At 56.2% G+C, this 25,178-nt stretch overlaps 1 protein-coding gene across 2 annotated transcripts in view; it reads right to left on the reverse strand.

Annotated features, from left to right (window-relative positions):
• SRC (SRC proto-oncogene, non-receptor tyrosine kinase) overlaps nt 1-25,178 on the reverse strand; it is a 29,119-nt gene extending 3,941 nt beyond the window's left edge. The window contains exons 1-11 of one of the 2 annotated variants that reach the window (XM_056507244.1): nt 24,930-25,176; nt 8,775-9,024; nt 7,796-7,895; nt 4,028-4,126; nt 3,176-3,279; nt 1,956-2,105; nt 1,536-1,691; nt 1,194-1,373; nt 1,045-1,121; nt 521-674; nt 255-386 (exon numbers count right to left, since the gene is read on the reverse strand). In XM_056507244.1, coding sequence (XP_056363219.1) covers nt 255-386; nt 521-674; nt 1,045-1,121; nt 1,194-1,373; nt 1,536-1,691; nt 1,956-2,105; nt 3,176-3,279; nt 4,028-4,126; nt 7,796-7,895; nt 8,775-9,015 — 1,393 coding nt within the window. In that variant the 5' untranslated portion in view covers nt 9,016-9,024; nt 24,930-25,176. Of the gene's footprint in view, nt 1-254; nt 387-520; nt 675-1,044; nt 1,122-1,193; nt 1,374-1,535; nt 1,692-1,955; nt 2,106-3,175; nt 3,280-4,027; nt 4,127-7,795; nt 7,896-8,774; nt 9,025-24,929 lie in introns of both variants that reach the window. The other variant, XM_056507245.1, reaches the window with a different exon arrangement.

Here is a 25,178-nt window from a genome sequence, read left to right on the forward strand (position 1 = left end):
CACCTTAGGGGCAATCTCAGTAACCCAGGGAGAGAGGAACCCCTGGCCTAGCAGCACTTGTCCCTGTCACCTTGCTCAGGGATAGAGCGGGACAGGGTGGCTGGGATGCTGCATCCTGGCCAAAATCTGCTCACCCCAGTGAGGCAGGATCCAACCTGGGAAGAGGCAACTCAGGGGCAAGCACTGGGCATGGACAGCTGGTGCTGGGCACCACAATGGGGACAGGGCATCTGCCAGTAAGTGCCAGCCCTCACCTGGGTATGGCACTCTGCCCTTGGTGGTCAGCTCGGTCAAGAGGATGCCGAAGGACCAGACATCTGACTTGATGGTAAACCTGCCGTACAGAGCTGCTTCAGGGGCCGTCCACTTGATGGGGAACTTTGCACCTGGATGGAGAGGCAGGGTGAGGGGGTGGTGCCTCTAGGACCCCCATGCAACCAGAGCCACGTGCAGGCTCCAGGCACAACACACCGTGGGGACAGTGGCCATTGCTCTGGGGCCAGCAGCCCTGGGTACACACCTTGCCGAGCTGTGTACTCGTTGTCCTCAATGAGTCGTGCCAAGCCAAAATCAGCCACTTTGCATACCAGGTTCTCCCCCACCAAGATGTTGGCTGCCCGCAGGTCCCGGTGCACGTAGTTCATCCTCTCCACATAGGCCATGCCCGATGCGATCTGTGGGGACCAGCACATGGGGCACTGTGGCTGACAGGGTGACACAAGGGTCCCCAGGGAGAGCCTGGCATCACTGAGGGGAAAGGACTGCAGCGGGACCCAGCTGAGGTGTGGGAAACACCAGCTGCTCAAGAAATGCCATGCAGACTTGGGTTTGCTGGCCAGGGAGAGCTGGCAGCAACAGGAATGGGCAAAAGGATGGTATCAAAGTGCAACCCCGCTCTGGGCTGAGAGCCAGTGGCACCCACACAAGTGAGGCTGCAGAGCACCCCACTGCCTGATCATTGACAGCCACCACAGCCCAGTGAGGGGCTCAGGCAGACAGTGACCCCACAAGGAATGAGGGAGGCCTAGGGATGTGCAAACCCACCTGAGCAGCCATATCCACAAGCTGGGGCAGCCGCAGATACTTGCCCATCTCACCCTTCAGGAAGTCCAGCAGGCTCCCTGTGAGGAAGACCATGGTCAGAGCAATCTTCAGCCCCTCAGCTGCCCCCTCAGTGTCCCTCCTGTGCTCACCCTTGCTCATGTATTCGGTGACGATGTAAATGGGCTCCTCTGACACCACAGCATAGAGCTGAACCAGCTTCTCGTGTCGCAGCTTCTTCATGACCTGTGCTTCCTGCAGGAAGGCCTCTGGGGACATGGTGCCAGGCTTCAGAGTCTTGATGGCCACCCGGGTGGTGCCATTCCAGGTCCCTGTGGCACAGGACACGCTGCTCAGGACACACGTATGAGGCAGGGGGCTGTGTCCCTCCCCTGCTCCCCCACCCCACCACAGGCTCCAGGCACCTGCAGATGGCTGGGGACAGGATGCAGGTGGTGACACAGAGGGGACAGTGGGAGTGGAATGGTCCTTACCCATCCACACCTCTCCGAAGCAGCCCTGTCCCAGCTTGACCTCCAGCCGCAGCGATTCCCGGGGGATTTCCCAGGCATCCTTGGCAAGGCCTTGGGTCTGGGGCTTGGATGTGGGGCAGATGTTGGTGAGACGGTGGCACAAGCCATCAGCGTGCTCTGGCACAGGAAGGGACAAAAGCAGCGTAACACATGGGTATTTAGGCATGTGATGTCTTTACCCCACATCTTTCCTGTAAACACCTTGAGGATCCATACCCAAGCCCTCACCCTCTGCCCTAAAATCCAGCTTTTCACCATTGCCCCACACAGCTGCTTTGGTGTCCCTCAGGGCAGCAGTGACTTCCCAGCAGCACTGCCCTGCAGTGAGGACAGCACCCAGGGTGCCACCCAGACCCCAGGGGGACCCACACGGCTACCCACTGGAGTAGTAGGCCACCAGCTGCTGCAGGCTGTTGAACTGGGTGCGCGAGGTGATGTAGAAGCCGCCGCTGTCCAGCTTGCGGATCTTGTAGTGCTTTACGTTGAGCCCCTTGGCGTTGTCAAAGTCGGACACAGAGAGGCAATAGGCACCTGTGGGCAGGACACAGGGGCTGTGGGAGATGTGCCATATGTGGGTGCTCTGTGGGTGGGCAGGACTGGGAATGGAGGTGCTGCCTTCACGCCAAAGCAGAGGATGGGGAGCAGCTCCTGGCTGCACCAGCTGGCACCAGGTGCCAGGGAGGAACGGCACATATCCCCCAGCCACAGCCATGCCACAGCATCACAGCCTCCAGCTGCCCTCTGCCTGCACAGCAGCCCTGCAGCATCCTATGGGATGTGCTAGAAGGGCAGAGGAGCAGGCAGAGCCAGGCTGGGGGCAGCTGCTGACCAACAACTCCTCAGTGTCTCAGAGAGGAGCTAAAGGGCTGGTAGGCCCAATTCCCTGCTGCACAAATCCCACCACAGCTTCAGGAGCTTGGCTCTGCTCTGCCCACATGAGAACAATGTGGTGTTGCTGAGCCACAGACAACAGCAGGGAAGATTTATGCTGCTGCTTGAAGAAGATACTTCCATCAGAATAAGACAAATAGGGATAAGTTCAAGGCACAAAACCAGAAAGGAACATAAAGGGGCTTTTCCCAAAGGTGCATTTGGAGCCAAACTAAACCAGGTAAGAAACATAACCCTCGAGCAGTCAAACCTCAAAGATCACAACTTGCACTTTCAGAAATGTCAGACTTGAAAGAACTAAAGTTAATTATTCCCTTGTCCTGGCTGCCCAGGAAGCACATGTTTAAGATTTTGTCATTATACAGGGACCAAAGGAAAACCAAAAAAACATCTAGTTGGGACTGTACAAAAACCCAGCCAAATAAACCAACAGCAAAAAAAAAACCAAAGAAACCCCAAACAAACAAAAAAAAAATTAAAAAAAAAAAAAAAAAAAAAACAGGAAAAGAGACCATCCTGCCAGGTGGTCTTGCCAGAGTTGGTGAGAACCCTGGGTTCCACCTTGCCACAGACACTGGTGAAGTGATGGCCACATCAGCATCAGTTCCCTGGAGACCAGCACCAGCAGAAGAGACTGAGGGGACTCAGGGTACCCCCACACCCCTCAGAAAGGGTCTCCTTCAGGCCAGCAACCCCCCAGCCCTGCTCACCTTTCGTGGTCTCGCTCTCCCGCACCAGGAAGGTCCCTCGGGGGTTCTCGGGGTTGAGCAGCAGCCGCTCAGATTCCCGGCGAGTGATCTTCCCAAAATACCACCTGCAGGAGAGAGGCAGGGGCTCAGCACCTGGCACTGCCCCCTCCACTGCCTGCCCAAGCAGGGGGCTCAGCCCTGCCCACCCACTGCAGGTTTGGGAGGCCAGGGGCTGTGTCTGGGCTTGGGCACCTCGATGTGTGCACAGCCCCACACAGCCTGGGCTGGGCATCACCTCCCTGCCATCACGGTTGGAACCTTCCTGCCACACTTTCAATAGACCAGGCTGCTCAAAGCCCCATCCAAACTGGCCTTGAACACTCCCAGGGATCAGGCAGCTTCTCTGGGCAGCCTGTGCCAGTGTCTCACCATCCACCACATAAAGAATTTTTTCCTAACATCTAATCTAAATCTTTCCTCTTAATTTCAAAAACTTTCCCCCTTGCCCTTTCACAGGCCTCTCTGCTCATGTAAAACATCTCTCTCTTTTTTAGAATCCCCTTTAAATTCTGGAAAGCTGCAATGAGATCTCCCTGGAGCCTTCTCTTCTCCAGGCTCTCCATAAAAACCAGTCCAAAAAGCATTCACAGCTCTGCTATGCCACCACTCACCCCTCCACCATGCAAGCACGCTGCAGCACTGCACTTACGGCCTTAAAGAAAGGCTGGGTTGCACATTCAGAGGGGAAAACTAATGAAAAGGAAAAACCCAGAGGGCTTGGAGGCTTCTCCCAGGAGGGGGCAGGGATGGAGAGGGAGCTGGGGGTGTGTTTGCTATCACTGGTCTATAAACCGTCTAGAAGATGGCAATTACTCTTCAGCCTGGATGGAGTCTGAGGGCGCAACATAGTTACTGGGGATGTAGCCCGTCTGTCCTGTAGTGAGGGAATGAGCCAGCCACCAGTCACCTTCCCTGCAAGAGAACCAAAACACACTCAGTGTGGAGACAGGAGCCCCCCAGCCAGCCCCTCACCCACCCACAGGCACCGGGGGAGGATGAGCCAGCACAGAGCCCCACTGGGAAAGGTGCAGCCCCAGAGCCCCCAGCCCCAGAGCCAGAGCCCAGCCAGGAATGCTCCTGCTGCCAGCTCTGCCCCTGCCTCGGTTTGGGTGAGCTGCTGCTGGGGCCACCCATCCACACATGGAATGATTTAAAACTGAATCAGGCAGGGCAGCCAGCAAGCCAAAATACCTTTAGAGCCACCTGAATGGGAAGGGTATCTGGCTGGAGGTTGGGAGGCACTGGGGGTCCTGGCAGCAGGAGCAGCAGGCGAGGAGAGGGACAGGAACCGTGGAGAAGCGACAGAATGATGTCAGCAATTGAAAAAGGAACCAGGAAAACCCAGGGGAGTTAGTTAAACACAGGCTGCAGAAAAGCAGCAGGACAGGGCTGAGGTTTGGGCAAGGGCTGAGCCCTGCCCATCCATGGTGTCCAGCCTGGATGCAGAGGGATCTGTCCAGCCTGTCCCATTCACAGCCCCTGCAAGGCTGTGAGCCTCCTGTGCCCCAGCGAGGGCTGAGCCTGCACAGCCACCAGAGAGGCTCCTTGTCCCTAAAAACCTGTGGCTGAGCCACCATCCATCCCTCCTGCCCCAGGAATGTCCCCAGGAGCTGGAGAGTGCTCTGCCCTCCTTCCCGCTGGCTCCTGCTGCGGACAGGGCTGGGAAATACAACAAATAGAGAACAACAAGAGGACGGCAGGAGGCCTTCCTGTGACAGCAGGGCTTTTCCTCCTACCACCTGCATCTTCTTGCCCATCAAAGACAGTCACTGAATTCATCCTGACCACAAGGGAGACAGGGCTACGGGAAAAGTGCAGATTCATGGGAACAGCACCGTAAGGATACAAGAACTTGGCAGGACAACCCCCACAAACATGCTACAGAAAAACACCAGTAACCTCAGTCACCACTACAAGGATCACCAGACCACATCCAGACCCATCCCTGACCCTGCAGATGTGTAAACCTCCATTCTGGCTCCAGACTCACCAGCTGCTTGTGACCTGTGCTTTTCCCAGCTAAACCAGTGATGCTTCAAAGCACTGAGATAACCAAGACATGGTGTCAGTGTGGTGGGGATGCTGGGGACCTTCCACGCATCTCTTCCAACTCACAAAGCTGGGTTCTACCCCTGGAACAGCCTCACAGCTGCCCTGTATTGTATTTTAGTTTCTTCCAGCCCCAGCACATCTCATGGCAGGCAGCTTGTGCTCCTCAGCCAGGGCTGTTGCCCCAGTCACCTTCACTGAGGTGGCTCTGAAGGGGACAGCAGGATGGTTTGGCTCCCTTCCCACAGGATGAGAGTAAACATCTGCTTGAAAAATGCCCAGCTTTTGACTTGAGGCTTTATTCCAGCTTGGGCTGCAAGGCTACAAGCTAGGAATTCAGCAAAACAAACTATTCCAAAAATGTCTCAGTGGGGAAAAATATAATAATAATCATATCATCATCAAAACAAAGCATTTCAACAATTCCCTGCACAATCATACCCAAAATATGCCACCACATCCCAGCTGGCTGCCTGCTGGCTGGGAGGAGATTTCTTCCCACTGGAAATGATACCACAAGAGCCTTTGTGCACTGGGTGGATTGGCAGGATGACCCAGAGAAGGGAGGTGAGTGATGTAGAGGCTTCTCTTCTCACCCTGAGCAATCCAGCCCTGTCAGAGCAGCCAAACCTGCTGCCACCCTGCAAAGCCACCCTGGCCATGGGCTCCCATTGTGCCCAGAACCTGCCAGCCCTTCCTGGGCTGAACACAAGTCCCCTCCCTGAAGTTGCAGGGCACTGATTGTCCTGCCAGGGAGCCCAGAGGAAGGGGACATCACACATCTGTCTGTTGTGTCCCCAAAGTGCAGCAGCCTGAGCTGTTCCCACACTGTGTGAGCATCTCTGGGAGGTCATTGAGAAGAGTGATTCACCACTGAGCACTGCACAAATTACCAATTTCCTCCACCACCTCTCTCCCTGTGGACATCTCACCCACACAGGCACTGGGAAAGTTAGCAGCTACATCCTGCACCCTCCACCAAAGGACTGTATCACCAAAAAAGCCCTTTTGCTCCCCAGGATGCTGCAGAACCCGTCACAAACTAGCCCTGCCCTCTGACTGAGCCTTTGACAAATAGCAGTAGAGGAAAAAAGAGTGTGGAAAGCCCAGAACTGATAAAAGGCATAAAGAAAATACCCTCATATATGGGCCTGATCTGGACCTCCATAGGGAGAGCTCATTTTGAAACAGCTGGAAAGCAGAACTCTAGCATGGAGCTCACACACTGCTGAGACTGAAAGAAAGAAGCACCAAAACTCCCAAATTCAGGTTTTTCCTGCAACATTAAATCACTGCACATCCCAGACTTCATAGATGAAACAAATCACCATTAATAAGCATTGGAACAATGAGAACAAGGATCAGATTTAAAACATTTTTGTGCCCCAGCATTGCAGGAGAAATCTCACTCCTGGGATGTTCCCTTGTCTTTCCACCCTTTGGCTTTGCTGTTTTGGGTGCCCATGTTGGAAGGCTGCAGTGGAGGGGGAGCAGGAGCTGCAGCTCCATAGCTGGGACACTGGGGACATTGGCTCTGCCAGCCAGGCTCTGGACTGTGTGTGCCTCCTGTCAGGACAGACCACACATGGGTTAATTCAGGATCATTTTTAGGAGCATCTTCTAGCTGGCCATGCTGCCCTGCACGTGATGGATGTGCTGTGGTGACCAGCATGGGGAGCAAACCAGGGTGTCAGGCCCCTGAGGAAACATTTGAATCACCACAGCCACTCATAAAATATAAAAGTAAAATTTAAAAGTGCAAAAGAAAAATGCAAAGGGCAGGGGGGAGTGGAAAGGCAACTGGAAAGAGAGTGCAGAGGGGAGCACGGACAAGGAAAGGGGATGGGTTCAGACCCAGGTGTAGACACAGCTCTGGATGGAACATTTCCCCAGCATGGGAAGGGACTCCTTGCTCTCTTCCGGTCACTCAGAGAGAACAAATGCAACCAACCACAAAACCATCTGGAAACCATCTCCTCCTAGTCCTGCTCCATTCAACCTGCCCTCAAGTGAGCAGCAGACAGGATTTGATCATTTAGGTAATTTATAATAACAGTAAGAATGTGCAATACACACCTGACATCCACTTTTCTCCTAAACGACAGCATGGAGGAAGAGAAAGAAGAGTCAAGAGAGAAGCTGAGATCAGACAGCGTACCAGCACAGGAAAAAGCACCCATGAAGCTGAGGGATGTGGCCAGGCTAACAAGGGGAGCTGAGCATGGATGGGGATGGGACTGGTGGGGACGTGGCTCTGTATTGAAGGGCACAGAATGGCCAGCAGAGAGAGGATGTGGCTTGGTGACAAGGCTGTGAGGCCACAGTGACCAGCAGCAGAGCCAGGAGGATAAGGAAGCAGGCAAATGACAGTGTCAGTGTACTTGGACAAGTCACTGTGTCCAGGTGCATTGTGGCACAGCTCTGAGCACCCACCCCTTGGATAGCCAGTCCTGCTGGGGGCTGGGGGTTCCACAGGAGAGACAGAGGTGACAGTTCAGCCCCGGGTGCGGCTGCAGGGACAGGGACACTCACGTGTTGTTGACGATTTGCAGGCGCTCTCCTTTCTTGAAGGACAAGTCGGTTTCGGTCCGGGACTCATAGTCGTAGAGGGCTACGAAGGTGGTGACTCCCCCTGTGACAAAGAGCACTCAGCAGGGGCACAGTCACAGCCATGAAACTGTGCTGGGTGTCCTCCCCAGCAATCCTCCCACAAGCCCAGAGTCCCTCAAAAACCTGAGACCCCAAGGGCAGGACACTTTAAAGCCCGTGTTGGGTTGATGTGGCCAGAAATGTGTATTCTGTCATCATCTGCTAAAACCGGGCGGGGCAGTGACCCTTATCTCCGTGGTACATACTATCTGCTAATGGGCCATCTTTAAAAACAGGTAAGGCAATCATCTTTATCTCTTCCACAACCCATTCTCCCTCCAGGAGATATCTTCTGTTAATGGGCCATTGAGTCCCACTGTATGACTGATAAAATTACATCATCCCACTGGGAGGTGCTCCAGCCAGGAGGAGGAGCCAAGCCTTTCCTCCCTAGATAAAAAGTGAGATTTTGGACAGCAAGTTACTTTTCTTTCCACTGGATTCCAGAGGAACACTGGACCTTTCCACATCATCTCTGGACCTACAGAGGAAAACTTCACCTTCTACAGGAGCACTGCTTCAGCTGAACCACATCTGCCACTGCAGGAGGTTGCAGCCACCATTGAATGGGACTGCTACCAACACCCTGACTGACTGATGGGGTGTCAGCTTGGATTCTGACTCTGTTAGGGTTGGGACTGTTCTTTGTAATACTGCATTTCTATTTTAATTTTCCTAGTAAAGAACTGTTATTCCTAATTCCCATATCTTTGCCTGAGAGCCCCTCAATTTCAAAATTATAGTAATTTGGAGGAAGGTGGTTTACATTCTCTATTTCAAAGAGAAGCTTCTGCCTTTATTAGCAGACACCTGTCCTTCAAACCAGGACAAAGCCCCAGGACACTCCCCACCCTGCACACACCAGCCAGCGCCCCGGCGCGCTGCGGAGAGGTGACGGTGTCAGAGGAGTTGAAGCCCCCGAAGAGCTTGGACTCGGCAGCCACGGTGCCGAAGGAGCGGCTGGGCGTGCGGTGGGCGTCGGGAGCAGCCGCCTTGCTGGGTGTCTGTGAGGCTGGGAACCCCCCGTGCTGGCTGCTCTCGGGAGGCTCCAGACTGCGCCGCCGCTGGCTGGGGTCCTTGGGCTTGCTCTTGCTGCTCCCCATGGTCCCGGCCTGGAGGACACATAGACATACAGAGGGCTTCTATTATTATTATTATTATTATTATTATTATTATTATTATTACTATTATTGTTAATAAGAATTTGTTTCTCAAGTGACAAATGCCTGCCCACCAGAAAACGAAACAACTTCTGCAGTGTGTTCAAGTCTGGCCATCCTGCCCTTGCCCTGGGACATCAGTGCCCCTCATTAACATGGAGACACCTTCTGTGTGGCCACAGCAGGCAGTGAAACTGCCAGGACACGCTCTGGGAGCAGAGGGAAACATGGTGGGGCGTGGGAGTGCAGAGCAAAGATGCTGAGCATGGAACCTGGACCTGTGCTGAGACTGTGGCAGCTCTGGGGCCAGGCATGGGACACAGCTCAGTCCCCACACGTTTCCTCCTACACACGAGTTTCTATCAGGGTGGAGATTTAAGTACTGAAGACGGACCTCTGAAGTCCAAAACACGCAGCCAGCAGGATAGAAGTTTAAATCAGGAGCAGTTTCAGGCAGTTTCCAGCTAAGGACCAAGGGATCTTGCCTTTATATATAGTGAAATCATTTATATATAGCCTTCCTTTCCACTCAAGACCAGTCTCTATAAATACCTTCAAGGTAATGACATAAATGAAGGCAGGGAATTATTTGCAGTCTCCCAAGATGGCAGGATACCCAGCAGTGTCCTGAAGCTATGGAAGGAAATATTTAGGCTAGATCACGCATGGCAGGAGGGAAATGGGAGGGAGACAAGCAGGGAGGAGAGTATCTCTGATAAGAAAACAAGCAGGGAAGCAGCAGAGGAGGCAGCTGCTGCCCACAGGGTGCAGACTGGGATGCAGCTGTCTGTGAGGTTTTGGAGGGCTCAGCCTCATCCAACAGAGGGTTTTTCTGGCGAGAAGCTCGGGCCAAGCCCCCCAGAGCCATGGGCAGCCCCAGCAGCCTGCACAGCCCCAGGGTCACTGGGGCAATGCCCTTGGCTCTCGCTGTGGGAAAGCTTAGGGGTGCCAGGCACAAGCTGCTCCCTGTTCCTCTCAACTCCCCTCCCACAGCAAGGGCTTTGACTGACGATCAGGGCTTATTTCCCAAAAGACACAGTTTCCATCTACTGTTTTCCAGCTCCCACACTGCACAGAGGACCAGCAGTGTCCTTGTGTGACCCATGCTGGCAGGCTCAGATCCTGCCATGGTTTGGGAAATGTAACAAACTGATATTTTTGTGCTGGCTATGACTCCAGCAGCCGCTCCAGTGGGCAGCAGAGCTGTCCTTCCTCCTGGGGATGCAGGTGATGAGGAGGGACCATGCCTCTATCTGCCACAGGACTCAGTCCACCCATATCTGTGCCAGGCTTTGGGGGTCTCAAAGCAAACAAGGGTCAAATAAAAGCTTTGGACTTGCAAATGGTCACTTCTGGCAATCCAGAGGCAGATCCTGCAGCCAAAGGGAAGGATTCTGTTCTGTAAATAAATGCACTTGTCCTGGGTTGGTGTTATGTCTGCTCCTCTCCCGCCCCCACACCTTGCTGTCTGCACGGAGTTGCCGCCGGTGCCCTTTCTCCCCCCTGGGGGGGGTGGTGCCCTGGGGGCTGGGCTGCTTGGCTTGCCCTGCTGCTGCTGCTGCTGCTGCTGCTGCTGCTGCTGCTTGCTGCTACCCCAGCCCCGCTGCTTTTGCCCTATTGCTTCTGCCCCGCTGCTGCTGCTACTGCCCCGGCTCTGCCCTGGCTGCTGCTGCCTTCCCCTCCCCCTTTCTCTCCTTCAGCTCCAAGATCTGTACCGGCTCCGGACGGGACCTGAGCATCAGAGACTGCCTCCGGAGCCTGCCCAAGAAGCTTCTCGCCCTTCCCAGCAGCGACCGTCTCTCACTTCGGTGAAAACAGTTCTTTTGTCATCTGGGATTGTACTTTCCTGTTGCTGGGAAGTGTTTTTTTCTTGTGTTTGTTAATAAACAAGTTTTTTCCACTTTTCCCCCGAGTAAAATTCTCTCCGAGCCCAGTGGGGGGGAGGAATTGTGAGGGGGGTTTATTTTGGGGGGCTCCTTTGGAGGCTTTCCCCCAGTTTTGTCCTAAACTTGGACAGCACTTTAAAAGCTTGTTGCAGTGGAAGCAGAACTGCAGGGAAGAGCAAGACGTGAGGAGTGATGGAGCCCCCATCTCCCTGTCCCAGCCAGCCCCTTGCTCACCTCTGCCCAGGGCTCTGGCACCCGCTGGGGCTCCCAGGATGCCAGTGGCAGTGCAGGGAGAAAAGTGGGAGCATGGCAGGGCTGTGACTGTGTGGCTTGTGACTCCCCACGGGACTGTGAGCAAGAGAAGAGCTGCTCAGAGTTTCCCCTGGAAGCAGCACTTCCCCAGGCAGGAAAACACCCCAGCCAAGGTGGTGGGTTTAGCAGCACTTTGGGGACATAAGTATCCCCTAAGCCCATTTTCTGAGCCTGGGTCAGAAAATGATTTATCAGTGTGCTGAGGAAATCAAGGTATAAAATAGTCAATATGCCCAGAGATTAGCCAGGAGCAGAGCACAGAGAGGGGACAGGGGATCTTCCAGGCACTTCCCTAAAACAGGGGTGTCCTCACCTGCACACTTGTGAGCCTGTGGGCACAGGATGTGCAACTTCCAGGCATGTCCTGGCCAGGAACACCATGAACTGTGAGTTCATCCCTCCTCATGCAGCAGTTTGGGGAGGGAGAGCTGACCCTCCCAGGCAAGGGCTTTACTGGATGTGCTGGTCACTGGGACATGATGCTCTGACAGGGCCCAATCCAGCTGTCAGGACTTTGGCTGAAAGAGCCAAAGAGGAGGAGGAGGAGGAGGAGGAGGAGGAGGAGGAGGAGGAGGAGGAGGAGGAGGAGGAAGAAGAACGAACAGCTCTCTGGAGAAGGGGCTGCAGAGCCCCACTCCAAGCCCTCCTGTTTATTTGCACCTAAATAAATACCTGCACACTCTGACTTCATTCTGGCCAGTGCAAAATTTGGACAAAAATGCAGGCTGGCACCCCCAAACTGTGCCCAGAGGCACTGGCAGCCTCGCACCATCCCCACTCTGGTAACTCAGCCAACATGACCATGTGGCTTTAGCCCTGTGGTTCTCCTGCCCCCAGGGGCCTGAGAAAAACCCTTGCAGCTCCCATACCCCCTTGACAGTCTGAAAGGAAAGGGTGCAGACTCCCCTGGGAGAATGCAGGGCTGTGCAAGAGTCTGGCAAAGGAGTGATTTATGACAGCAGGAATGTGCTGTGCACTCAGGTCCTGGGGAGGCACCAGGGAGAGACCCCCCCCTCCTCCACCTCTGGCATCAAAGAAAACCCCCCCGAGTCAAAGGGCAGAGAAGGAAGTGTGGAGGCCCCCAGCACACCCCAGCAGCATCACTGGGAGCTGTGGGACAGCACCGCAGCAGCCAGACTGCAAAAAAAACCCATGGCCAGGAGCTATGCTGTGTGCATGTCTAATGAATTTATGTCTAATAAATACAGCATTTCCACACTCAGCAGGCTGCAGAGATGCTCAGCACCACCAACACCCAGCCAGGGCAGCCTGTGGGATATTGCCCTGTGGGATATTGCCCTGCTGCTGTGCTTTCACAGCTGTCAAGGCTGGAATGGGAGGGCTCAGCATCGCTGCCCAACCTGGCCAGTGCCTTGTTTTTCAGCAGCACAGCCCCTGTCCCCCTGCAAGGCTTGTGTAGAGGCTGGAGCAGGGCCAGGCGATGCGATGCGATGCGATGCGAGGGGCAGACAGGCGGCTCTCCTGCAGCGGGGATTTGCACCCCAGGCACGTCGCAGCCTGCAGGAACTCCCCGCTCTCCCTTCGGGGCACAGCACGAACCACCGGGGCATGAGCTGCTGTGCCCCCCGCACCTGCAGCCAGTCCCCAGCCCACCAGGGCTGCTCCAGGGCCAGTCCGGCTGTGGCAGAGCGCCCGGCCCGCAGTGTGAGCCCTCCCCAGAGGGGAGCAGCCCGGTCCCCGCTGCCCGGGCTGTCGGTGATGTATTACCGGTGCTTTCGGGGTGGGGAGGGGCTGCCGGCGGACTCAGCTCAGCTCCCGCTGCAGCCTGCGAGGAGAGGGAGTGTCAGCACCCGCGCCACGACACCCTCTCCCACCGCGGCACGGGTCAGTGCCCAGGGCTGCCTTCATCCTCCTCCTCCTCCTCGACATCCCCGCGGCGCGGGGCCGGCACCTCACCCCCTCTCGCTCTGATCTCTCATGTGTGAAGAGGGGATGACTGTCCGCTCCACTTCATCAACCCCACTGGGGATGGGAGAGGAGGGGCCTGGAGCCGCCCCAAGCGATGTCCCGGAGTGGAAGGGGAGCACAGGCACCCCCAGCCCAGCACGGGATTTTTTCAGGGGAAAAGCCAGTTCCTCCAGACACACCAGCATTTCCAGTCCTGTTGCTCCATCTCCGGACAGCCAAGACCTACCCTGCTTTAAGGCCCCAGGCAGAATCCCACCAGGATCCTGTCCCAGCTGGAGCCCAGGTTTCACACCTCATCCAAAGCCAACATCCCGGGTTTCACACCTCATGTAAGGGGAATATCCCAGTGTTTGCATGCAGGGGCCGTGCCCCACCGCAGGTTTGTTTTCATGGCCTCCCCTTCCCCCTACTAATAAGTTTTGTCACTATTTTTAGTGCATTTGATTAGGATAATGAGTGGGAGCTGACTGACAGCTCTTTAAGACGTTGAATGGTTTGTAATTTGTACTTGACAAATAGTGGCTGGTAATGATTGCACAGCGGGATGGAGGGGGGAAGCTGCAGCCCCAACTCCAGGCTGCAGCACATACAAATAAAACTGTGCCGTGTACACATGTGGTGTCCAGGTCCCTGCCACCCGGGTACGCCGTGACCCGGGCTCATGCTGCGAGCTCACAACAATTAGACCAAAAACAGCCAAAAAAGCCACGAAGAAAATCCAAATACACCTCAGCGTGGGGTCAGCCATGTGCTGGAGAAGTGCGGTGCCAGGTCTGCTGATGGGGAAGGGCAGATCCCTGGGTGGATGGACGCACTAGCAACTTCACGCTGACAGATTGGACTGTTTGGTGGCTGCTGTGGCAGCAGCCTGGCACTCCCTGCATATCTGGCACAGCCTGGCATTGTCCTGCTTCTCGCTTGGCAGTGGGGCTGCCATCCTCACCAGTGTATGACTGGCACGGCCACAGCCAGCTCAGACCAGCAGCAGTGCCATCACTACCTATTCTGTGTGCTGCCGCATTTGGGGTCCTCCCGGCCCCCATTCCTCCCCAGACAGAGGGGAGGCTGCCAGGGCTGAGCTCAGCCACGCAATTCGCCCGGGGCAGAGGCCGCAGCAAGGAGAGGCCGACCCCGCCCTCCCTTCTCCAAAAGCAATTAAAAATGAAGCACACTCGGCTGCACACCTCAGCTCGGATCAGATCACGGCACGCCAGAGAGCAGCAATGCCCTCCTCCACTGCCGCTGGAAATGCCACCTGCACTGCCCAGCATGCCCGCGCCTCCAACACCCACAACGCCCAAAAAATTACTTGGCAAGCTGGGCGGCAGGAAAAGGCCCCATCCTCTGCCCTACCTCCCTGTGCAGTGATGCTCTCACAAAGGCAGCAGCGAGGGGAAGCGGCAGCTCCCCGGCGAGTCCCGCTTCGGATCGCTCAAGGATACAATGGTGCCACGGGCAGGCTGACAGCGGCCAGGGGAAGCGATCTTATCGTCTTTGCAAAGACACTAACAAAAGACACTGATTGGGAGAAGACAAAACACGGCAGAGGCAGAAACCTTGGGAAATACCGCGACAGGCTGGGGTCCAACAGCAGACAGCGAGAAACATCTCTGGCAAAGCAGCAGTGTCCTTGGAGCTGCTCCAGAGCCAGGGGTGCTGGGGGAGAGGGACGAGGGGCTGGGGGCAGCAGCACCACCCACTGATGGACGGAGCCGAGCTGAGCCGTGTCCGCAGCTCGCAGAGCCCCGGTGAGATTATTAATCACGGCAACTGTCTCACAGCAGACTGAAAAATGAAGCGTGCAGGACGGCGGGCGAGACAAAGCAGCGTGGCGGCACCGGGGACAGGGAGAGGCACGGAGCAGCGGCCCCAAACACACCCAGCCCATAGCAGTGGGGACAGGGAGAGTCACAGAGCAGCGGCCCCAAACACACCCAGCCCCTCCATCCCCTTGGCACACCACTAACCCCCTCCCAGCAGGGCCAGCCAGGGCAGATCCCTGCAGGATCAATGGGAGCTGCCTGCAAGGGATGCCATTAACCCAGAGGTGCCAGGCTGGAGGCAGCCAAAGGGCACTTTGCCATCCCCCATGTCCCCCTGCATGGGTGGCACGGAGTGGCAGCAGCGCTGCCTGCCCCTGCCAGAGAGTGGGGTCAGTGCTGCAGGTCAAGTCCCAGCTTGGTCCTGCTGCCACAACCACACCGAGGTGGTGTATTTTAATAATTTTAAGGTGGCACCCTGTCCCCTTCCCGCTTCTCTCTCTGCTCCCTCCCCACATTTCAGTAGGACACACAGCCCTGGATATGCTCACAGTACAGTTTCCCCCTTTGTCCCAGGGGATGCTCCTGGTTTTGCCCTTTCCCACGGCAAGCATCACAGCTGGGGGCCAGTGAGCAGCAGCACAGCTCCCGGCGCTTTGGGGACAGCCTCGCTGGCCAGCTCAGCCCAGCATCCCCCCAAATGCAGCCTGTCACCATGTCCAGACAGTGACAACTCCTGTCCCCTGTCCCCTGCTCTATGCCATCAGGCTTTGCTCAGTACAAGACAGGGAACACAGGCTGGTCTCTGCCAGGCTGGGACCAGCCTCACTGCAGTGAGTCCCAGGAGCTGTGACAAGGGGGAGCTGCTGCCCTAGCCCCACAAGTGGGGTGTGATGCTGCAGACCCCCTTCCCTTCCCGGCTGATGCAGTGAGGGCATGTCTGGCTTGTGCCTGCAGCCCTTCTCCTCCACAAGGACACTCATTTCTCACCTGCACCGATTCCTAAAACAGGAGGAACAATGCAGGGATGCTCACTCCATCTCTCAGCTCCAGCCTGGGGATGAGAGAAGCCACAGGCAGGTGTCCCCAGTGCCTGTCTGGGATCTTTGCTTCACCCAGTAACAGCATGTCAAAGGTATCTGAGCCAAGGCAGTCCAGCCATCCCCTGGCTCCCCCCAGCTGATGCAGAGCTCTTCCAGATGAAAGAATGGCTGGAGTAGGAAGGGCAGTGCAGCTGCTGTGCAGGAGCCCAGCTACACACTCCCCACAGATATAAGTCCCAGCTCCTCCTCTCTGACCCTGTCAACTCCCGTTAAAATTAAGACCATCTTAATTAAAGCTCCACAGCCCAAGACAGCAGAAGCCAGTTTGTCACAAAAGGGGAAAGGATAATTAGATCAACCATCCAAATTCACTCCCCCTAAGCATGGGGAAGAGTCATGGTCAGAAGAGATGCAAAATGCCTCCAAAAAGACATGTCAAAACAAGGAGCTTAAAAGACCAAAACAAACATTCTGGATGTTCATGTGACCAAGAAACTGGGAAACTCCAAGCATGCACACTGGGAATATGTAGGGAGCTTGAGCCATCACTGGGGTCAGCCCCTGCACAGGCAGATTTTGGCTTGCTGGAGTGATGGGCAGTGGCTCTGACAACATCAGTGGCCACAGAGAGCTGCAGGCTGTGCCTCCCCTACCCCCACTGCACCCCAAAACAGGCAAGGGCAGGGGCATCCTGGCACTGGGCACCCCCAAGCACCATCCTGCATAAGTCTGGCAGGAGAAAGCCACAAGCCTTATCTCCCTGAAACAATGCAAGCAGCTGAACGGAGGAAGCAGAACCTGCTGCAAGTTGTGCTTGCTGGTGCTGAGCTGAGCACTCAGTTTTAAGCCTTTTCTCCACTGAGAGATGTGAAAAGGGAAGGTGGCCATTGCCACACCTTGTCACATCCCTATCACTGCTCTGCAGCAGGGCTGGGGACCGACAGGACCATGTCTTTGGATCCATCAGAATATGGGTGCATCCTTTCTGCACTGTAAGGTGTCCAACAATTAGAGAAGGGAAAACAAAGCTTTCAGCTTTCTCACCCTGAGGGAGGTCCAGCATGGGAACAGGGACCAGAGTGGTGGTGGGATCCCCAGCAGGAGATGCCCAAAGCTGGCTGGGTGCTGTGCAGCCTGACTGTGCTGGTGCTGCCCAGGTCGGAGCAGGGATGCCTTCCAGTACCTCCCAGCCTGACTCAAGCCTGCACTTCCAGCATTCCCATCAGGACACCAGCCAAAGCCAGGAATTGCCCAACCAGCTCCAGCAAATGCTTTCCAAGGCACACAAAGCCTTTGGCCTGCATTAACCTGAGCTGGCTTCTCCCAGGCAGGTGATGAGGGCACCGCTCTCCTCCTGCCACGTCTAGAAGAAAGAAACTGAAAGGAAATGCTTTCAAGGGCAGGAGTGCCCGTGCGGCTGGGAAGAGACAATGCTGAGCAGGGAAACTCTCATGCTGAGCTGGAATGGTACTAGGAGCTGGAGCTCTTGGCCACCACGACTGCCTGGAGCCACAGGACAATGCTTCCCCAAAACAGTCCTGTGGCTCAGCACTCCTCAAAATGTGCCCTTTTAACACTGACCCCTGGGCATGCTGGCACCTCCAAGCTCCCACTGCCTGTCACTTAATCGTCCAGGTTCCCATGGCCCATCACAGCTCTGCTGTTCCCATCCTGCTCCAGGCAAAGAACCAGGACAAGGGACTGGCCCCACTGGAGGGGATGATGGAGACCTGGTGACACAAATCGGCCCTTGGAGGAGGAGGGGTGATTTCTGTTCCCCATTTCTGCAGCGCCTCTCCCAGCACAGGCAGCCTCAGGCTCCAGGAAATGTGGTTTTCTTCTGCTTTCTGGAAGTGAACATCAACCCCAGTGCCCTGGGATGGTTGTGGCAGCACCCAGCTCACTCCCTGCCCTGCCTGGCTCCTGGGGAAGGGGCAGGTGGCAGCAGGAGGCTGAAGTGACTCACAGGTGTCTCAGTGGTGCCACCTGCGTCTGCCGTGGCTCCAGGGCTGACACACCCATTCTGACCCGGGCGAGACGGCAGCGCAGGCAGGCGGCAAATCTCCAGGGCAGAGGGAGGAAGGGGGCAAGGAATGCAGGAGGCAGAAAAGCTCCACAGCTGAGCAAGTTACAACCACCCCTGGCCACACTGGCGTCACTGCTAAAACATTTCCCCTTTGAGAAAAACCAGCCCATCCAGTCCAGCCAGGCAAGGAGCTTCCGAGGCTCCACTGGCCCTTCAGGACCAGAGGCACAGCCCCACCAGCCCTGCTGAGGGGTCCTGTAGGACCCCCGTGGCAGGAAACATCCCCACAGCCTTCCTGACATGGAACAGGAGCAGTAACACTCCTGGGAACAAAGGGAAAATGTGGGGAGGGTATGTGAGTATGTGCACCCTTGACACAAACCCATGGAGCTGCGCATTGCCCCTGTCTGAGCTGGAGCCACAGGGACTTGGCAGGGCACATGCTGGGGTTCACTGCAATGGGAGGGGATGAAGAACAAGCCAAGCAGAGGCCAAGGCTCTTCTGTCACAGTTTTCAAATGCTTCTCACTCAGCAGACCCCTGAACATCTTCAAATAAAGAAGCAGGATCCCCATAAAACAAATTTATGGTGATTATTTTCCTGGGTTACTTTGGGATTTTGGGACATATGCCCAACACAATCGTCATGCTCTGGGAACCATGGGGCCACCAGCCCTAATGTACACATGCTACATGTGGCTGCAGGTCAGGGCTGGATGATCAGGGTCAGCCTCCAGCTTTGCACACTCGACTCCTTTCATCTCTGTGGGCATGGATGGACTGGGAACAGGTCCCATTCCAGTGATCACAGCAGGGGACTCTGGCCCTGGCCTTGGAACACTTAGGACATCACTAGCAACACAGCCCAGAGAGAAGCTGGTCTCCACAGCCACTCCCATCTGCACCACCAAAACAAAGCAGCGCTCAGGATGCGCCAGAGGAAGCAACCAGGGAGGGTCTGGAGGGGTAAACGGAGATCAGCCAGCCCCAAAAACCTTTTCCAAGCCCAAAATGCTGCATTGGATTGCCAGCTGCTCTCGCAGTGAATAGGATGCTCATGCCAGAGAGCATCCAGCTGGGAGGTGCAGCCCCCAACTGTGCTCACTATCAACAACCTGAGCAGATGAAAAACAAAGAAAAATGCTGAGCTGGTGTCTTTTATCCCTGTCACTCCTGGAGCAGAGAGCTGGGCTCTTCACACCTCTGGCACTGCTCACTGCAGTCATGGTGGGGAACAGAGATGGACTCTGGGCCAGGTGGCTGTGACCAGTGACACAAGGACCTTGCACCCGCCCATGGCATCTCTCCAGCCCTCGCTTGTGCTGCTCATCCTACAGGGACAGGATGAAGGGATGCAAGGACAAAGGGATGAAGGGTGTCTATGCTTCCCATCACCTGTGGCTCAGGGTGCATTCAGGGGGCCCTGAGCCCCCTGGACCACAGTCCAGCTTCTCTGGACCACAGCATGGGAGCACGAGAGCTGTACCCATCCCCAAACCATCCAGAGGGCTCAGGTGAGTGTGTACACACACCTGCACCTGTGCACCTCCTTGCCCAGCCCCAGCCACACACACACTGCTCCTGCAGACTGAGCCTTCCCACCCCACACACTTCTGAGCTCAAATGTTCATGGCACTGGAGCATGGAGCTCATCCTGGTCACAGTGACTTTGGCAGCTACATCTGCACCCTTCCGACCCCATGTCACCCTCCCTGCCTGATGCAGCAGAGTGCTCACTGGAAGCTTCCCCTCTGTTCCAAGGATTCCCAATCCCTTTCCCAGCACAGCAGGGCCCCACGAACACTTGCCCAATGGGCAGGGGAAGGAAAGGGCCCTTCTGAGCAGGGAGTGACTCCAATAGCCCTTCTGTGTAGTTTTTTTGCATAAGTCAGCAAGCACATGTTTCAACCCGGGAACATCGGAAGCCCAGGGAGAGCACTGAGAGCACTGCCCGACCCCAGTGCTGCTGGCACAGGCTGCAGCTGCAGCTGAGGATGAGGAAGGTGGTTTGCTTCATGGAGATCAGATTCTATTTGCCCTGCCTGAGGGGAGGATTTACTCGTGGTGTGTGCATGGGGTAGGGCAGTAGAGCTGGGAAACTGAGGCATACACTCTGTGTAAAACCTTATCAACTCCAATGACAGCTTCTCAGGTGCTCCTGGGGAAAACTGAGGAAGGCAGTGGGAAAGCAAGGTGGAGAAATGAAACCCTGACACAGCACTACACCTCCAACTCCAAACTACTGCAAAAGGGTGTCCCAGGTGAGATATTTTTAAGATCAATTTAGCACTGACCTGACCCTCTTGGGCTGCCCCCAAACTGATGTGTGGCATGGGAGGGAGATACATTGCTCAGAATAGGCTGGACTTGTTAACCTCTCCCATGGTGGAGGGGACAATGCAGCAATGGGCTTTTACCCTCATTGCCCAGGTTTTTGGTGGGCAAGGTTGACAAGCACAATCAGGAAGGATGGGAGCAGCTGCACTGGGTAGAAGCTATTTGCATAGCATGCAGTCAGGTTTTCATCCATCCATCCATCCATCCATCCATCCATCCATCCATCCGTCCATCCATCCGTCCATTTATCCTCAGCACAGGGGGCTCTGGGCCAGGCAGAACCTCACAGTCACAGGAGTGAGACCTCAACAGGTCAAGCATGGGCTGGGAAACTCAGGGCCAGCCTCTGAGCCTTGCAGTGCAGGGAAAGAACCACAGCACAGCCCAAGTCACACATGTCCCTGCATCATGTGTTCCTCTTGATGCAGACCCCAAAGCCATCCCAGTGCCCTCCTGGTGTGGTGCCCACAGCTGTGAGGGATTTTTTAAGAAAAAAATTTCTTATATTTTGCCTTAAATGCCCAGGCAGTTCTATTCTCTACATTTCTCCAGACAAGCCCACGAATCCCACATGCCAGCCCATGGATATACTGCATCTCCACTGAGACTATGTGGAGTCAAGGGGCTCAGGCAGATTTTTTTAAGGGTTGAGTTAAAATCAATGGCCAGTCCTGCCCTGCCTATCCTGAGATGCCAGCCCCCAGCCCAGCCCAGCCAGCCCTCAGCCCTCAAAACCCCCTCCCTGCTCCCCAGTGAGAGCAGCCAGCAGATCCATAGCCTGAAGGGAAGTCAGCGCAACACACAGATTTGCAGGTCCTGGTTCCTGGCCCAGGTTCAAACCACATTTGTTCCTGAAATCTGTTTCAGGGCTTTCTTTGCAAAGTGTGCGTGTGCAGAGCCATGTGCACAGCGGCACCGCTTCCCAACACAGCCAGTGCCAAGGTCACTGTGCCAGCCTGGCACCGAGCTGGGGGCCTGGCTGCCCCTCCTGAGCACACTCTGGGTGAGTCTGGAACTAGATGATCAGGGGAACCTGAACTAGAAGAGGTTTAAGGTCCCTTACAACCCAAACCATCCCACGACTCTGATATACTGGACTATCTCCCAGTTTGCTGCCCATTTAAGCGATGAGGAACCAAAGGCTTTAAAAGAGCCCCGTGACACACAGCATGTTTTTGCTGATGGGTGGAAATTTCAGCAAGACACGAGCCCTGGGGAACTGGACTGCACCACCCACAGCTACAGGCGGTTGGGACGAGGAGCTTGGGCTGGAAACAGTGACAGCCCATGCTCCTGTCCCAGGAACAGCAATTCACGGATGGTTATTTCCATCTAGAGGTCTGAGCTGCTCCCTGGGCAGGGGATTCAAGGGCTCCCTCCTGAAGGAAGTGCAGGGATATGCTGCTGTCTGACAAGGCCGTTTCTGATGGGATGCATGCTGGACACATCTCCAGCGGGCTTTGGAGTAAGATGCGGAAGTGAGCTCAGATGGGAAATTGTTCCAAGAGATAAAGAAACAAGTTGGAAACTGAGCTGCAAAATAGACAGCACAGGAAACAATAGCACTTCAGATAGGCTTTCAATTTCCCACAGCCATGCTAGGAGTCCAGTGCTCTGTCCCAGGGATGCTCATGAGTTCCCCCCTGCTCAGACATGCTGGGAGGAGGTGCAGACTGCTTGCTTGCTCCTACCTCTTCTCTTTCAAGATCTTACAGGCATTTGCTGGTTGTTTAAATGAGAGGCTGGGGACCAAGTCCTTCAGGTCTCATTAGATAAGAGTTTAGCTCTGTGATGGTTTCAAAGGCCAGGCAGGATCCCACACCAGAAACAGAGAGAGGCAGATGGGATTTTGGAGGTTTGGGAGCCCGATGGTCCATCCCCTGCTTGCCTCAGTGAGTCCAGTGAAATGATGCTGCTTCTCAAGAGCTGCCCATGCTGCTAAAGGCCATCCCTGTCTCAGGATCACTGATGTCCCCTCCATGCCACCAAGGCAGAAAAGAACCCTCTTGTCTGCAGCAGAGCCTCCAGACTGGTTGGTCACTGCAGCGCTCTCCCTGTCTCATCCCCTGCTCCCCAGCCAGGGGCTGGGATGGCCCTTTCCGCCTCCCTGCAGAACCTCCATGATTTTCCATCACTCTGGCACAAAGTCATTAAAGGGCAGAGCTATCATTAGGGCATCTCCATCACACAGGGAGCACTGCAAGGCCACTAACGATCGAGACAGGGAACACTGGACTTCCCTTCCCTGCTGCTGGCAGCCCATAAATAACCCTGTCTTGGGCTGTTTTGGCAAAGCCAGGAAGTGTTTAGTCCCTGCCCTGCTGCTCCCAGTACAAAGCTTGGAAGTGAGAATTGACCCTCGATCTCCTAAGCAAAGGTGTTCCTTCCTGATATATAAGCATTAACTGGCTAATGATTACAGAGACACAGCTCCCTTGGGAGCCAGCACAAGAGCCTCGGCTCAGACACTGAGTGCCACAGTTTTGCTCTGGCTGGATCTGGAGCCAGACAAAGCTGATGGCTTAGCACAGGTAAGCCAGGATCAAACTCTATGGCAAAGGTGTCAGGAGCAGCACAACAGTGAAAATGACAGAAAGGATATTGCTTTAAAGTGCAAGATTGCTGATGCCTTCCTCCACATCACCTTCCTCACGCTTTCCTGGGCAGCCCTGTGATTCTCTGACCAACACCTGCTGCACGAGGGGCTCACACACGTATTGAGCCCCACTGAGTTATGAGGGGGGGTCTCCAAGCCTGGCAGGGACAAAAGGGTTCCCATCACTAATGGCTGGGTCTTGGGAAGGTTTGTCACAACCCAATTCTTGCACTGGTCATGCTGGCAGTGGGTATCTCCTCAGCTGAGAAGAGAGTAACAAAGACCCCCAGGACCTCCTCCTCTGAGAGCATCAGCTAGGCAGGAGAAAGAAAAATCAAGTCTTTTGTTGCCACCTTCATGCAGTTTCATAGAGCACTGCTGGATATGTGCTGTCCTGTCCCTATCCTTGCTGCACAGGCAGGAGCTCACCTCAGGGAACCCTGTGCTCTGCACCCTCCACTGTCCCCAGCTCCTAATGCCACAGTGTAGTGGAACCTGTCTTGAGGGACCCCCTGGCTGCATGTCACATCACGTCCCTTCCAGTGCATCACTTCTGGGGACCCAGGAGGAAGGGCAATGGCTCACACAGGGCAGCACAACTTATCCCCTGCCACCTACAATATTTACTGCTGCTCAACCTCTCTGGGACCAGGACCAGGACCACAGTCACTTCCTGGCACCAGGTCCAAGCTGAGTCCTGGCACACCACAGCAGCCACTGGGGTGAGGAAGGGCCAGGGAAGATTGCACTGTGCAGGACCAGCAAAACACAGGGAGATGAAGCAGATCCCCACTCAGGCCAGCAGGTCTCACACAAAGATGCACAGCTCCCTGACATGATGCCCAACACCAGAGAGGACCATGCCAGGATCAGTGCCACAAGATGTAAGCACACCTGCCCCCATGCACACTGCCTGTGCAGCAGCCTCATCCCTGCAGGCTGCCTCCTGTGTCCGTCTCCAGTAGCCCCAGGATGCAGCACAGCCTGTCCGGACAGTGAGCAGGATAAAACCTCATCCTGACCCCCAGTGTGGCTCAGGACAAAATCCGCGATGCTCTTCCATGGCATTGGGAGCTGTGACAGCGAGGACACGCCACTGCCACCACTTGCAGCCACACATGGGGGTTGGATCGCTCAGGCTGCAGCGGGGAACTTCACAACTGGATGAAGTCCTAAATCGGAGAAGCCGGGGCTCTGCAGCCCCTCAGCAGCTGAGACAGCCGGGCACAGCGAGGGGCACAGCAAGGGACACAGCGAGGGGCACGACTTGCCAGGTCCATTAGGGCTTGACACTGGCCCCAGGATCACCGGTGAACAAACACGACACGGGAAGCGGATCACGAGACATCAAAGCAGGGGGGCGATGAATATTTCATGTCCTGGCCTACATACAGCCCGGCTGTCCCCGCCCTGCGCTCCCAGGGGTCCCCGACAGCCCCCGAGCACAACAAAGGGGAGTTGCAGGCAGGCGGGGCCGCCCCGCCGGACCCCCTCGTCCCCATCTCTGCCCCGCCAGGCAGTGACACCCCCAGCCGGACCCACGGCTGACCCACCAGACCGTGTGCATCCCGCTGGACCCACAGCCACCCCACCGACACCCGGCGCCAGACCGCCAGAATCCTTGCAGGGACCCGCAGCCAGCTCTCCAGGCTGCCCGTATCCAACGCTGCTGGACCCACAACTACCCCACGGCAGCCTGGGCATCCTCGGCTGGACCCATCGCCTCCTTGCCGAACTGCCAGCATCCCCGATCGAATCCACAACCAGCTGGCAACACCGCGGGCATTTCCCCGCGGCCCGCCGGACTCCTCTGCGGGCATCCCACTGCGGGCATCTCCCCGCCGCCCCACCGGTCCCCACTGCGGGCATCACCCTCCGGACCCCACGGCCGGACTCTGGACACTCCCTGCCGGACCCACAGCCGGACCGTGGGACCCCCCTTCTGCCCCTGCCGCCGCCGCCACTCACCTCCCGCCTGTCCGCGCAGCGGGGCCGCCCCCGCCGCTCGCCTCCAGCGCTCGGCCCCGGCTTTGTCTCCGCGCCGGAGGCGCGGCCGCCGCCCCCCGCCGCCCCCCGCCGCCCCCCGCCGCCCCCCGCCGCTGCTGCCTCCGCGCTCGGTGCTCGCAGCGGGCCGGGCTCACGGGCTCAGCGCTGCGCCGCCGGCAGCAGCATCGCGCAGCGCCGCGGCCCCGGCGCGCTGGTGCCTCGCCCGCCCCC

Source organism: Oenanthe melanoleuca, chromosome 20 (genome assembly GCF_029582105.1).
Source record: "Oenanthe melanoleuca isolate GR-GAL-2019-014 chromosome 20, OMel1.0, whole genome shotgun sequence".
Taxonomy (NCBI): domain Eukaryota; kingdom Metazoa; phylum Chordata; class Aves; order Passeriformes; family Muscicapidae; genus Oenanthe; species Oenanthe melanoleuca.